Genomic DNA, 15435 nt, shown 5'->3' on the forward strand with positions numbered 1-15435 from the left:
CAAGGGACTGATACTGATCCTGACTGATAAAATCAGAAAATGAATTTAATTGAAAGCACATTTGGGTGGGTTAGAGCCTCCTGGAGATGGAAGATGGCTTGGGACATGAGCAGAAAGAAAGGGTGACAAGGCAGCGAGCACTCCACCCCAGTCCCCTTAGAGACAGCGCAGAGCCTCTGCATGCTCAGTGCTGCTGGACGCTAGATGCCACACCGATCCCAATGGCAAGGTGTTTGGACACCAGATGCTGTGGCCATTGTTGTAACCACCGAAAAGATTATCCCCATTCCCAGCTCCATCCTCGACCCTCCTATGCAAATGTGACTGACTGGTTAAGTTGAGGTCACCAACCAGAGCCCTTGCTGCTTAGGGACCTGGAAATGTGCGTTTTAGGCATTTTAGCTTCTGTAGTGGGATGTGGTCCTTGCTGCCCACCAAGATGAGATGAGGAATTTCCCAAGAAAACTGACCACATGACTACAATCTAAATGTTATCAAAAGAATAGACTGAGCTGGGCAGGTGGGAACACGCCTGTAATCCCAGCTACTTGGGAGACTGAGGCAGAATGATGGCAAGTTTGAGGCCAGCCTCAGTAACTTAGCGAGACCCTATCTCCCCACCACCACCCCTAAAAGGGCTGGGAATGTAGCTCAGTGGTACAGGGTTTGTCTACTATGTGTGAGGCCCTGAGTTCAATCCCAGTACCCCCAAAACAAGTAAGAAATAAATAAGTAAATAAAGACTGAAAGTCCTTGACATTTGCAGATTGAACACATACAGTCTGGGCGTTTTATTAGTTGCCCTCGGAGGCCCACTGTGAATGACTGAGCTGAATGATCGGCTTTGCCCAAGCCAGCCATTTACTGTGCCTGGACAGCTCACGCAACTTCATTGTTCTCTACTGGTTATAGCCTGTGTGTGTGTTATGCATTTTATGTAACTGCAGAGATTGAAATCTTTTTTCTCGTCTGGGGAGTAGAAAAGACTCATAAAATAAGTCACTTGATAGTGACAGTGGGAGAAATGAAGAGAAAGTGAAGAGACCTGGGAAAGTGACATCATCATCATCATCATCATCATCATCATCATTTTTGCCACCAATAGAAGTTTTGAGTAAAGTGGAGTGGGATATCAAGTTCAGTGATATCTAGAGTTTCGATATCAATACAGCCACTGTGTGTGTGTGTCACAGACAGAAGTGCTTTGGGGAGTTGCTCTAGTGGGCGTCAGCCAGTGTGGAAACTGCTCTTCAAGAAAAAGCTGAAGCCTTATTACAAGATGAAGAGAGACACACTGACTGAGTTTCTTTTTTCTTCTTTGGGAATTTAGGTGCCAGCTATTAAATATGACTAATGCTCCTCAAACAATAAATTTTTATAAGTAACTTAACTTTACTTCTATACTTACAGAGCATTTAGAGACTGAAATGGAACCAAAATTTTTCTGACTATAATTTACAATGTAATTTTGGGAGATACTATGTAATATATAGTGAATCAGGCCAAAGGTCTTTGAAAAAAAAATCCCTTGCTAATGTCAAGGGTCTCCTATGGAAATCTCTTCATGGAAATCTCTTTCTACTGTTTTGTTTGTTTTTTAGAGATAGACAACCATTTTGAGTAAACAAGCACAGGCCTGCCCTTCCCAGTCTTTGGCCAACATACTGGCTCTGTGATTCCTTTTTTTTTTTTTTTAAATATTTTTATTTATTTATTTATTTATTTTTAGTTGTTGATGGACCTTTATTTTATTTACTTATTTATATGTGGTGCTAGGAATCAAACTCAGAGCCTCACACATATGAGGCAAGCACTCTACTGCCGAGCTACAACTCCAGCCCTTTTTTTAAAAAAAATATTTATTTTTTATTTTTAGGTTTAGGTTTACACAATATCTAATATCTTTATTTTACATTTATGTGGTGCTGAGGATGGAATCCAGTGCCTCCTGCATGCTAGGCAAGCACTCTACCACTGAGCCCCCACCCCAGACCCCTGGCTCTGTGGTTCTTTACACATGCAGTGCTTATACCAGGCAAGGTCAGGAAGCAGGGGAGTTCTTTCCACCTTGTCTCTTCTTAAGAGAACTTGTCAACCATGAAGGGAAGGGTTTTGGTTCTCGTGTGCAGGAGGGATATGGCCTTTTTAAAGCCAGAAGACTAGAGGCATTCTAACAATCTAGTCTAGTTTTCCTACTGGCAGGGTGAGAAGATTTCACAGCAGTGCCAACCAGTTTTGATTTGCATGTGTGTGGCCCTGCAACAAAGAGCAGGCAGAGCAACTTGCTTAGATAAGAGGTGGGAGGGGCCGCCTAACATCACGCCCACGGTAAAGAGTCTTAGTAAGAAAGTACAGTTAGTAAATATCCATTTAATGAGTGACATCGTGACCAAGAGTCACCAATTAAATAATTGGATAGCTGTGGATGCTTTTATATCCTGGTAAGTCAATACTGTGTGTGATCATTGCCACTTGTTTTAAGAGTCATGCTCTATTCTCTTGGGCCTCCTATAATGCTGGTATAGTGTGCTTTCACTGTACCAGCATTATATCCCACTTTGACCTAGAGAGCTCATGGAGTTCATCTGCAGGCCACACCCAAACAAGAACAAAATTAATGACCTTAGATTAGAGTTGGCTTTGTGAGATCCTAGGGAGGGAAACTTTGGACCCAGGAAACAGATATCCTAGTGAGCAGGTTTCAGTGCAGGGTAAGGAGGTGCTACCTAAAAATTAGAAAATGCAACATGAGAAAATGCAACAGCCTCACTGAAGTACATTTATGTCATTTACGAATTTTCTTTTTCTTTTTCTTTTTTTTTTTAGAATATGGATTTTTTTTATTAGTTGTTCAAAACATTACATAGCTCTTGACATATCATATTTCATACATTTGATTCAAGTGAGTTATGAACTCCCATTTTTCCCCCATATACAGATTGCAGAATCACATCGGTTACACATCCACGTTTTTACATATTGCCATACTAGTATCTGTTGTATTCTGCTGCCCTTCCTATCCTCTACTATCCCCCCTCCCCTCCCCTCATTTACGAATTTTCATTACTATAAGCAGTTCTTCACTGAACATCCTTGGAATATAGTTTTGTGTGTTGCTCAGACACATTGCTGGATAGTATTCTAGAAGTTGGCTGTTCAGTTGAAAGGTATATGCTTTTTATGTATTACACAGGCTGCCTAATTGTCTTCCAAAAGGCTGTGTCAATTTGTCCCTCACACCCTGCGCTCATTTCCAACAGCCTCGTAAGTATGGGATAGTATCAGTCTTTTTGCACTGTTGCCAATCTGATCGGTAATATAGTTAACTATACTGGGAAATTCAGGCGTGGGACAGGAGAGAAACAGGAGTGGGAGGGATGGGGAATGTCAGGAGGAGCACCTGGCAACATCGAAGGCCCAGGTGTTAGGGAGAAGATGAATCAGGGAGAGGCCCCTTTGTCCAAGGAACAAAGGGACAGCCAGGTAGGGAAGTTGGAGTGTGATCTTGACTGAAGAAAAGTAAAAACCAAAGCTGCAAAATCACTCCCCACGAGCTTGCCTGACACTGTAGCTCCAAGTAGCTGGCTTTATATTAGATCTCTTTACTGCTCATGCCAGGGACAAAGCAGACACACAACAACTTCTGTCTGGTTCCAGTGGGTCAGATACCTTTTCAACACAGGAAATATGTTTAGGTATTTATATGTGTAAAAAGCTAAGCTGAAGTCGTAATATTTCTGGAAATCTTGAAATCTAAAGTAAAAGAAAAATCTAGAGAAAAATGTAATCTTTATTTTTCTAGCTCCTTTTATGAGTTTAAAGTTATATTGTTAACAATGTGGAATTTTATTTCCTAATAAAGTGATCATGTACAGTATTTAAATTTATAACATGGCTTATTCACACAATGTTAATACTTCCCAATTAAGCTTATTATTTTGTTATTTTTTGAGGGGAGGGTGGTGGTGGTGGTACTGAGACTGACTCCTGAGGCTCTCTACCACTGACCCACATCCCCAGTCATTGATTATTATTTTTTTAAAATTTTGATACAGGGTCTCACTAAGTTGCCAAGACTGGCCTTGAACTTGCCATCCTCCTGCCTCGGCCTCTGGAGTTGCTGGGAATACAGGTGTGTGTGCCAATGTACCTTGCTGGGTATTTTATTTTATTTTATTTTTCGCAATACTGGGAATCAAATCCAGGGACTCACCAAATTCTAGGTAAGTACTCTATCAATAAGCCACATTCCCACATTCACATTTATTTCTTAAATGTTTAATATTTACAGTTAAAGGCTGCTGATCTTAAATGCACACTCTAGTATTCTCAACTATAAGAAAGGAGTTAAAAACTAGAAATAATTATCAGTGTTCAAGAAAAATCAATGAAGTGGCTATAGGTCTACAGATTTAATGTCTGACCCCATGGGAGGGTTGAAGATGCCAGGGAGGGACGAATTCTTTATTTAGAAAAACTGCTGCAGAAAAGAAAATTAAAAGAATTCACTTCCTCCCTAGAGTCGTTGAATATAACCTACTGTAAATTGGACACTTGCCTAATGAGATTCATTTGGAAATAAATTGAATTTGATCTGATTTCCAATAACTTGCTTTTGAAAACAGGCCCCAGGCTTAGTTCTGTCCATTCCATCCACCCACCCTTCCATTGCCAATAACTAATAATTATGCAGTGTTTACTATATGCCAGATACTGTTCCAAGTGCTTTACATGCATTATCTCAAATAGTCTTCCAACAATGCTACGGGGGTGACTATTATCATCTCCACGTTAAAATGGAATCTGAGATTTCCCAGTAAGTTAGGTAGAGAATTACCATATGTGCCAATAATTCCACTTGTAGGTAACTGTCCCAAAGAATTGAAGACAGGTATTCAAATAAAAACGTGCACAAGGATGCTCACAGCAGTTCATTCATAATGGGCAAAAGGTGGAAACAATTCAATTTTCATCAACAGATGCATGGATAAACAAAATGTGGCATACAAATCTATGTAATGCAATATTATCCACAAAGAGAAAGGAAATTCTGACAACATAGATAAACCTTGAAAATATGCTAGGTGAAAGAAGTCAGACACAAAGGACCACATATTTTATGACTCCATTTATGTAAAATATCCAGAATAGGTAAATTCATAGACAGGAAGCAGATTAGTGGCTGCCAGGGGCTGGGTGAGGAGGGTATGGGGTTTTTGTGTGGGGAGATAAAAAAGCTTTAGAATTAGATAGTGGTGTAGTTATACAACATTGTAAACGTACCTAATGCTACTTAGTATGGTTTAAACAGTTAAAATGGCATAATTTATGTGTGTGTATTGTACCATGATTAAGAAAAATTTAACTTGAGGTTAGGAAAATTTAAGTGACTTACCTAAGGGAACCTTATAGTGACATGGGTAGATCTGTGATTTAAACCCAGTTGTCAGGCTCCATGGCTCATCTTTTTATTTTAAAATCTTTATTTATTTATTTACTTATTGGGAAAATAACACACAAGATTTATTACATGCCTAAGACATGGGAGATTAGATTCCATGCTTTTCAAAACAAGTACAAGAGAGTACAGTGAAAACTTAATTCGGGAGGTTTAAACCATTTTGATCATCTTTAGCTGCCTCCTATCAACACACAAGAAAGAGGAGGGACACCAATGCTTGTACCAGACCAAGGAAAAGAGCCTCAGCCTGAGGACCAAAGGTCCCCTTTTAGTGACCTGACGTTCTTATCCCTTTCAGGTGGAGGGAGGTCTCCAGACAATGGCTGCTGCTCATGACTTGGAGATGGAGAGTGTGAATTTGAATATGGAGAGAGAGAACAAAGAGCTGGAAGAAGAGAAAACTTGGGTGGATGGGGGAGGAAAAGACCCCCCCAAGGGTAGAAAGGTCCACAGGATCGTCTCAAAGTGGATGCTTCCAGAACCAGTCCGAAAAACTTACCTGGAGAGAGCTAACTGCCTCCCGCCCCCAGTGTTCATCATCTCCATCAGCCTGGCCGAGGTAAGCGCGGTGGGTGGTGGGCGCCCGGGCACTCACAGTGGGAGATGGGAACACAGCAGAGTAAGACCTGGCCCTGGAGTGGAGGCCAGGGCTGGCGCAGCATGCTCCCCACACCAGGCCCCTCCCTAGAGCTGCCTTTCCTGGCTTCCTGTGCTCTTCATCCTCCCAACCAAGGGTGCAGTTTAGTTGGTTAGACAATTTTCTTGAGTTTCAGAGGAAAACATCGGGATGCTCTAAAGATGTCTCCTCTGGCAGCGTGGGGTGTGTGCTCAGTTTCTGATCTGGTCAGTCCTTTTGGGTTCTGTGAGAGTGCAGGGCTCAGAGAAGGGTGGGACAACTCACCTAAGGGCACCTCTTAGTGACTGGGGCAGAACTAGGCTCTTCCTGAGAACTCCTCTCTTCTTTGCTGTCTCAAAGAAATTGGCAGAGCATAGCTGCATGTGGGGTGTGACTTCAGGGACATAATCCTCTTAATTCCCATTAATCAGAAAAACAGACTCAATGGAGCATGGGGCATGAGTGAATGTACACACACACACACACACACACAGATTTATTTTAAGAAATCAGCTCAAATGATTATGAAGACTTGGGAAGTTTAAAATCTTGAAGTCTAGCTGCTGGCAGGCTGGAGACCCAGGGAATAGCTGCAGTTTGAGTCCAAGGCTGTCTGCTGAGTGAATTCCGTTTTGTTTTTGTTTTTGTTTTTGGTGCTGGGGATTGAACTCAGGGCCTTGTGCATGTGAGGCAAACACTCTACCCACTGAGCTATATCACCAGCCCATGGATTCCCTTTTCCTAATGGAGGGCAGTCTTCTTTTCTATTTAGGCCTTCAAATAACTGATTGGGTGAGGCTCACCCACATTATGGAGGAAAATCTGCTTTACTCTACTGATTTAAATGTTCATCTCAGCTTTAGAAAAACTAGCTGGGTACTGTATTCACCTTGGAAGGTGACACATAAATTTAGCTATCGTGGGAGCCAAGTTTCTTATGGCTTATAATGATAAAAACGAATGTGTAAGAATTCCCAGGAGACCCTTTGTCAAGGTTTTGGTTGAAGGCAGGTAGCTCTCTGTTTTCTCATGGGGTTTTATTGTGAGACTTAACCTATGACTGGGAAGTTATTGGGCTGTGTATGTGGATTCCATCTGCTTCTCCCTTCATGTTATTCTTTCATCTTACAGGTTTTCTGGTGTGATCATGTTCCCATCAGCTGTGTGCGTGGGTGGGAGGAGGGTTGGAGAATAATGGGGTAAGGATGCATGGTACAAATATGACTGCTGGACTGTGAGTGCTACCTAGAGTATGCAGCTTCCTGCAATAAGTCAGAGGGCAGGTGCTAGGATTTCTCACACTTACAGAAAGATCTGCTTTTAAAATTACTTTAAGTGAATTTTTTTGTTGTTGTTTGGTGGTGCTGGTGATGGAACCCATGGCCTTGTACATGCTAGGCAAGTGTTCTACCGCTGAGCTATACCCCCAGGCCTTAAGTAAACTTTTTATTTTGGAATAATTTTAGCTTTATAGAAAAGGTGCAAAGGTAGAACAGTGAGTTAGTTCCCCTATACTCACCGAATTTCTCCCATTGTTAAATGTACTAACATTCCATAGAATGTTACATAGTACATTTATGGAAACTAAGAAGCTGATGTTTGGTGTAGTACAGATTGAGTATCCCCTTTCTAAAATGCTGGGAATCAGAAATATTCTAGATTTTAGTTTTTCTGATTTTGGAATATTTGCATAGACTTTCCAGGATGAGTAGATCTAATATGAAAATCTAAAATACAAAATGCTAAGGTCCTATTTTATTTTATTTTTTGGTACTGGGGACTGAACCCTGAACCTAGCAGTGCTTAACCATGAGCCACATCCCCATCTTTTTTTATTTTGAGACAGATCCTGCTAACTTGCTTAGGACCTCTAATTTGCTGAGGTTGGCTTTGAATTTGCAATCCTCCTGCCTCAGTCTCCTGAGTTGCTGGGATCATAGGCGTGTACTATCATGCCTGGCTGATCCAAAACTTTACAAGTGTCAAAAAGTTTCAGATTCTGGAACCATCAGATTCTCAGATCAGAGATGCTTAACCTAGGCTGGGGATGCAGCTCAGTGATAGAGCAGTTTCTTAGTATGCACAGGACCCTGGGTTCTATCTCCAGTAACGCAAAGAAAAAAGGTGTAGAGATGTCTAATCCATACTATTAATAAAACTCCCGACTTTATTTGGATTTTACCACTTCTCCCATTAATGTCTTATTTTTGTGTTCCTAGTACTTTCCAAACCAGGGAATCAAATTGCATTTAGTAGTCACATCTCCCCAGCCTCCTTTGATCCCTGATGGTTTCTATTATTTTTCCATGAGCTTGGCAGTCTTGGGGTGTACTGGGGTACAATGTCCCCCACCCTGGGTTTGTTTGATGTTTTTCTCATAATTAGACTAGAGTTATGGGTTTGCGGGGAGAATACCACAAAGGTGAAGTGCCCTTGTGCCCTTCTCTTCCCATCACATCGGGGAGTAGGGGATATCACATAATGTTACAGGGACATTACTTTTCACCATTTGGTGGAGGCAGTGTTTTCCAGATTTTGCCACTGTGGAGGTAACTACTTTTCCCTTTCCTTACTGCATTCCTGGAAGCCAGCACTGACTTATTTTTATATTAATTGTAAGGGTCAAATAGTGGGGGTGGGAATGTGAGGGCAGCGGGTACTTAAGGGGATGGAAGAGAACCTAGTTCTAGATAGCAGGGGAAAGGGGATTCTTGATAACAGTTGGTCTAGTGCAGTCCCTGACCATGGGAGGAAGGAGTTGACCACAGTGGGGGATGGTTGGCAAACGTAATTGCTGTCATCTTCTGAGCCCACTCAGAGCTGATGATTTAAACATGGTTACTGCCTGTGGGCTTAATGGGGCACTCTCTGGCAATGGTGTGATTAACATTCATATCTGCCCCTCCCTGTCAGCTGGCAGTGTTTATTTACTATGCTGTGTGGAAGCCTCAAAAACAGTGGATCACCTTGGACACAGGCATCCTAGAGAGTCCCTTAATCTACAGTCCTGAGAAGAGAGAGGAAGCCTGGAGGTTTATCTCCTACATGCTGGTCCATGCGGGGTAAGGAGTGACAGTTAAGTCATTGGTGTCAGAGGTGATTATAAGTAATGTAAGAAATTGTCACTTCTCACTGTGTGTGTGTGTTACTGGGAACTGAGCCCAGGGCCCCACATCTGCTAGGCTAGCACTTTAGCCCTGAGCTATACCCCCAGCCCTTTTTAGATTTTGGGACAGGGACTCATTAAGTTGCTCAGGTTGGGTTGGCCTTGAACCTGTGATCCTCCTGCTTTAGCCTTCTGTGTAGTTGGAATTACAGGTGTCTGTCACCCTGCCCGCTGTCACCCCTAACTTGTGTTTAGAGCTTTATTATCATAAATAAGGTACTTTGATGTCCATTTTCTTGTTTGAGTCTCACAGCAGCCTAGGAGGTGAGTGTTTCTCCCATTCTTATGTCTGAGGATGTAATCACTTGCTGCACATCCCATAGCTGATTCAGAAAGAGACCTTACCCCACAAGTGCTGACAATATAAACTACTTTACATTGCATTATAACTATCCAATGTTTGTTTTGATATAGGAATTTTAATGAACAGATGCCAAATAATTAGCAAGTCAGCCATAGGTCTCCCTAGTTGATGGATGTTGTTAAATGTTTTCTAATTTAGGTTATGAAATGGTAGAACCAAAGGACCATCAGCACCCCCCACCCAATAATCCTACACCACACTCTTTAAAAAAATTAATTCATTTTCATCAGTGTGAAATACTGTTTTGCATCTGATATGTTACAGGCAATAGGAGGTGCGGTGCTGCATTTTAGTTGTATCATTTCCTAAAAGCAGATAGTCTTTCATGTCCCTCAGCATCCACCATCTCCCATATGCGCTGCAGTCCGTCAGCAGCCTGCTGCCAGATCCACCTCTTTGGTAGACTCCTATGGTGTCCAGTAAGGCCAATCCTGTCTTTGTGGCCTACCCAGTTCAGGTGTAAAAGATGACTCTTTTGGTCAGTGGCTAAAAAAACAACTATTACAGGATGCAGAGGTTTGATGAGTCAGGTATAAAATCCCCAATTGCTGAGTTTCTGTCCATACTTCCATACTTTCATTTTCCATTTTACAAATCTTTTCTAAGCAAATGTGGCTTCTGCTCTCAAGGACATTAAAATTATAAGAAGAATAAACCAATAGTAATGTTGGCAATATAGTATTAGAATATACAGTAGCTACTTCTTTAAAATGGGGTTTTAGTACCACCTCTTAAGGTGATTGTGATTAAATGAGACACTGCTACAATTTTCACAGTGTCTGATATATATAGTAAGACACTTTGAATTTGATATGTATAGTAAGACACAAGAATTTGCATGTCTGTGTAGGACATGTCACATATGGGGTTGCTTAAGAGATGCTTTGGGATGTGAATTAACAAATAGAGACCTTTTTTTGGGTTGTGTGTGTGGGGGTATATGGTGCTGGGGATTAAACCCAGGGCCTCAAGCATACTAAGAAAGTGCTCTACCACTGACCTACAGCTCAGGTCAAGAGGCTATTTTTTTTCTAATATGAAAAGTACAAGGTAGGTGATTGGTTCATCAGCTTATTGAAACCAAGGCTCTAGGTTCTGTGCTGGTGTCTCTGCTATTCTTTTGGCCTTTTTTGCTTTCAGGTTGGCTGCTACAACTCTGTATTCAAAGCCAAAAGAAGGGGAAGGGGGCACCAGGTATGGGCGCATCCAGCCCTTTAGTCAAGACGGAGCTCTCTTAACAGTGCTCTTACTTGCTCACTGGTCAGAACTATGTGACTGGACCTGGCAACTCCTAGCTAAGAGAGGTTGGGAAAGTCAGCATTAGATCTTCTAGCCTGACTGGAGGAGGCTGGGTAGGGAGAAGAGAAATGGATGTTGGAATTGTTATAGTGTAAGATAAACAGAGAGAGGGAAAGACCAGGGTGGGGATGGCTTCTGGGATGACAGATTGAAGTTGGATCTTGAAAGTAGGAAAAATTAGGGTGAAAAAAATTAGTAATTCCATTTAAAGTAGATGACACTTTGTAATTTTAACACCACTTTTAGTCTTAGTGTTGAGCAGCAGAAAGTTTGTATGGGGTTTGGAGTTTTTAATGATACACCTTGTCCTCAGAGGGTTCTCAGAGGACAGGATGGCTTTCTTTGAACTTCTCATTTAAATTCAGGAGCAGATATTTCTAATTTCCTTTATGCTTGAGATATCCAGAACAATAGTATAACTGTCCTTGCTAGACTATTCTGTGCTGAATGACACATACCTCTTGTATGTCTTTTGTGTGTGTGTGTGTGTGTGTGTGTACACTGCAATTTAACTCAGGTGCACTCAACCACTGAGCCACATCCCCAGCCCTATTTTGCATTTTATTTAGAGACAGGGTGTCACTGAGTTGCTTAGCACCTTGCCGTTGCTGAGGCTGGCTTTGAACTTGTGATCATCCTGTCTCAGCCTCCTGAGCTTCTGGGATTACAGGTGTGAGCCACCATACCTGTCTTTGAAGATGTCTTGGGCACTCATAATTATAGCTGGAAGCACAGGCACCATAAAAGTAAGTAATCCATTCCGCAGGATGTATCCAGAGAACCTCTTCATTGACCTGTTGGATATCTGTAAAGTACATGATGATGCAAAAACACAGTCTCTAAAACTAACATGAGAACTGCTGCACTGTGGAAGATTGATACATCTGTTTTGTTTTAGAACTTTTGGTACAATCTGAAATCTCCTTAAAAAACAAACGAACAAACAAAAACACTGTGCTGCATAGCAACTTAATTAAGAGTTACTTTAATGTGGGAATTTTTCAAATTATGTTCAGATTCTCCAGAGATGCTTTGTGGGTTCAATAAGCAAGATAATAAAAACTTTGTTTAAAAATATTTTTACTGGGCTGAAGATGTAGCTCAGTGATAGAGCACTTGCCTACCATGTGTAAGGCCTGGGTTCAATTCCCAGCATTGAAAAAAACCTCTGTGTGTGTGTGTGTGTGTGTGTGTGTGTATGTGTGTATAAATATATTCCCATATGTGTGTGTATACATATGTGTATACACACACACACACACACACACACACATATATATTAACATATTTAAAGACTATAGTAAAAAACACATTCAAATGTGTTATATGCCAAGTTGTAGTATGTGGGAATTACTTTAGCAAGTCTTAAAGGTACTTTTTAAATGTAGAAACAGCAGTGAAATTTCTCTTGCCTTCTCTGTTTTATTAAATATCCCGAGGTTGCAAGATAGACTGTTTAAAAATCTGTTGAAATTTAAACTCAGTGTGAGTGAGTCAGGATTTTTTTTTAAACTACAATGGAAACAAAATCAGATGCTGAGACTGCCATGATTGTAAAGTTGTCATCCAAACCCCTAATTTCAAGTTTATGTTCCTTAAGCCTGCCTCTCTGGTGTTTCCTGTTATAAAATGGACTTTTAGAATACATTTATACTTTTAAAATGTTGTTGTATCTGTTTTACATATTGAAGTGCCTTGCAAGATTTTATTTAAAAAAAAAGAAAGACTTGCCTGCTAAAAAAATTAGAAAACGGAATTCTAGCAAGTTCAAGTCCTTAACTAGAAACAACATCTCAGAGCCTACTAAAGAAATAACTGCTTTAATATTTGACAACTGTGTTTGTCTTTGCAGAGTTCAGCACATTGTGGGGAATCTTCTTATGCAGCTGGTTTTGGGAATTCCCTTGGAAATGGTCCACAAAGGCCTCCGAGTGGGGCTGGTATACCTGGCAGGAGTGATTGCAGGTCAGTGTTCTGAAAGTAGCAGAATCAACAATTGTGGGCTCTTAGGATTAAAAGCGAAAATAATAGATATTTATAGTGGATTTCCTTTTTCTTTTATGCCTTACTTTTCTTATTTTATAGTACTAGGGATTGAACCCAGGGCCTTGCTCATGTAGTTTTACCACTGAGCTACATTCCCAGCCTTTTTATAAATTTCATTTTGAGAAAGGGTCTGGAAGTTGCCCGGCTAGACTTAAACTTGTGATCCTCCTGCCTTAACCTCCTGAGAGGCTGGGAGCATAGATGTGTACCACCACGCATGGCTATAGTTTCTTATTTAAGTCAAAGTTTATTGTGCTCCTAATATATGTTGGGGACACACTAAGCATTAGAGATAATTTAATTGGAAATGAGATATTAGAGATAATATGAGCACATGAAAAAGAAGTCCTGGTGCCTTTATTCAGGAATCTCACATAATTGGAAACTGCAAGCATTTTGGTGTATAGGATGCTTATATTGGGTAAAGGCCTAAAGCCAGGTCATGAAGACTCTTAATTGTCAGGCTAGTGATTTTTAGAAGTAATATGATTAGGTTTGCATTTTAGAAAGACAATGTTGGGCTAGGGATGTAGCTCAGTGGTACAGTGTGTGCCTAGCATGTGCAAGATCATGGATTTGATCCCCACACACCATCACACACACAAAGGGACACAAAGACCGAGGAGGAACTAGTAGAATATGGCAGTAATTTCTAAAATTGTGCCTAAGTTGATTAATTATGGTGTGAGAAGAATATATTAGAACTCCTGTCAGTTCATTTATATAAACATTTTAAAATATTAAAAATTTAATTTTAGATAATTGTAGACATACCAGCAGAGGTTAAGAAATATTACCTAATGATTCCATGTACCCTTTAACCAAGGTTGCAAGACAGACTGTTTAAAAACCTGTCGAAATTTAATGGTAACATCTTGCAAAACCTTAGCACAGTATCATTACCAGGACACTCACATGGGTTTAGTCAAGTTCCAAAACATTCCCAGCACCCCAATGATTCATCATCATGTCTTTTATAGCTCTGGGTTCATCCCTGTCAGCCTACCACACTCCTATATCATGGGCAGTCACTAATCTGTTCTCCATTTTCATAATTTTGTCACTATTAAATGAAATAATCTAGTTTATCGTGTTTGGGATTGGCTTTCCTCTAGGATTGTATTCTTCTAGGTTGTTTCATGTATCAATAATTCATTCCTTTATATTGCTGAATAGGACTCCATAGTATGGTTGTACAACTATTTGTTGAATGATTCGCTCACTGAAGGGCATCTGGGTTGTTTAGAGTTTTGGGCTATTTGTGAATAATGCTGCTACAAATATTTATGTACATATTCTTATGAATCTTAAATTCAGGGTTTTGTGAACATAAGATTTCATTAGACTACAATAAATGTCAAAGAGCACACCTGCTGGATCATACATATGATGGTAGCATGTTTTATTTTTTAAACAAAAATTCCAGAAGTTTTTCCAGAATATCTATCCTTTTATATTCCTCCTAGTAAAGAACAAGTGATTCCATTTCTCCATATTCTCAATAGCATTAAGATTTGTTGTTGTTGTTGTTATTATTATTTTTTTTTTTTACTTTTTCTGAGAAGAGGGCACTGATATTTTATCGTGGTCCTAATTTACCTAATGGGCTAATGATGCTGAACATCTTCTTATGTGTTTATTTGCCATCTGTCCATCACCTTCAGTGCCATGTCTGTTAATGTTTTTTGCCCATTTTCTAATTGAATTTTTTTAACTATTGAATTTATATATTCTGGATACTAGTTTTTCTTTAAAAATATAGTTTATAAGTATTTTCTCCCAATCTATAGCTTGTCCTTCCATTATCTGAACATGGTCTCTCACACAGCATGAATTTTTAATTTTTGATGAAGCCAGTCAAGGTTGTCCTCCCTCCCTCTGCCAGTACTAGGGATTGATTGCAGGGCCTCACACTTGCCGGGTAAACACTCTACTACTGAGCTACATCCCTGGCCCCCAATCAAGTTTTTTCCAGTTTTCTTTTTATGAATTATGTTCTTGGGATTCACCTTAAACACTCTTTACTGAGTCCTAGTTTTGAAGATTTTTTTCCTACATTATCTTCTTAAAAGTTATAGTTTTTTTTTCTTTACATTTAAATATGTGATCAGTTTTGATTTGGTTAATTTTTCTATGATGTATAAGGTTCAGATTGAGGTTGTGTTTGTTTCTTTGACCTATGAATATCCAATTATGCCAGAACAATTTGTTAAAAGAACTGTTCTTCCTTTACTGATCTGCTTCTGCACCTTTGTCAAAAATCATTTGCCAGGACTGGGGATGTGGCTCAAGTGGTAGTGCGCTCGCCTGGTCTGCGTGCGGTCCGGGTTCGATCCTCAGCACCACATACAAATAAAGATGTTGTGTCCGCCGAAAAACTAAAAAATAAATATTAAAAAAAAATCATTTGCCTGTAGTTGTATAGGGACAACTCTAGCTTCTTTTTATTCCATTGATCTGTGTGTCTCTCAACTGATACTATA

General features: G+C 40.2%; 2 protein-coding genes across 9 annotated transcripts in view; one reads left to right on the forward strand and one right to left on the reverse strand.

The window, feature by feature from the left end:
* The window catches only part of Rhbdl2 (rhomboid like 2), a 50255-nt gene that overhangs the window by 12300 nt on the left and 22520 nt on the right, over positions 1-15435 (forward strand). The window contains exons 2-5 of one of the 2 annotated variants that reach the window (XM_076860692.1): positions 4056-4132; positions 5760-6020; positions 8991-9139; positions 12759-12871. In XM_076860692.1, the coding sequence (XP_076716807.1) occupies positions 5781-6020; positions 8991-9139; positions 12759-12871 (502 nt within the window). In that variant the 5' untranslated portion in view covers positions 4056-4132; positions 5760-5780. Of the gene's footprint in view, positions 1-4055; positions 4133-4194; positions 4224-5759; positions 6021-8990; positions 9140-12758; positions 12872-15435 lie in introns of those variants that run through there. The other variant, XM_076860694.1, reaches the window with a different exon arrangement.
* The window catches only part of LOC143403080 (uncharacterized), a 66147-nt gene that overhangs the window by 10828 nt on the left and 39884 nt on the right, over positions 1-15435 (reverse strand). For 2 of the 7 annotated variants that reach the window (XM_076860697.2, XM_076860696.2), the window contains one exon: positions 11593-11711. The exons of 2 other annotated variants lie outside the window; for them this stretch is intronic. In XM_076860697.2, coding sequence (XP_076716812.1) covers positions 11593-11711 — 119 coding nt within the window. Of the gene's footprint in view, positions 1-11592; positions 11712-12767; positions 12853-14357; positions 15331-15435 lie in introns of those variants that run through there. 3 more of the 7 variants (XR_013091825.2, XR_013091817.2, XR_013091821.1) reach the window with 2 other exon arrangements.

This window comes from Callospermophilus lateralis, chromosome 7 (assembly GCF_048772815.1).
Source record: "Callospermophilus lateralis isolate mCalLat2 chromosome 7, mCalLat2.hap1, whole genome shotgun sequence".
Taxonomy (NCBI): domain Eukaryota; kingdom Metazoa; phylum Chordata; class Mammalia; order Rodentia; family Sciuridae; genus Callospermophilus; species Callospermophilus lateralis.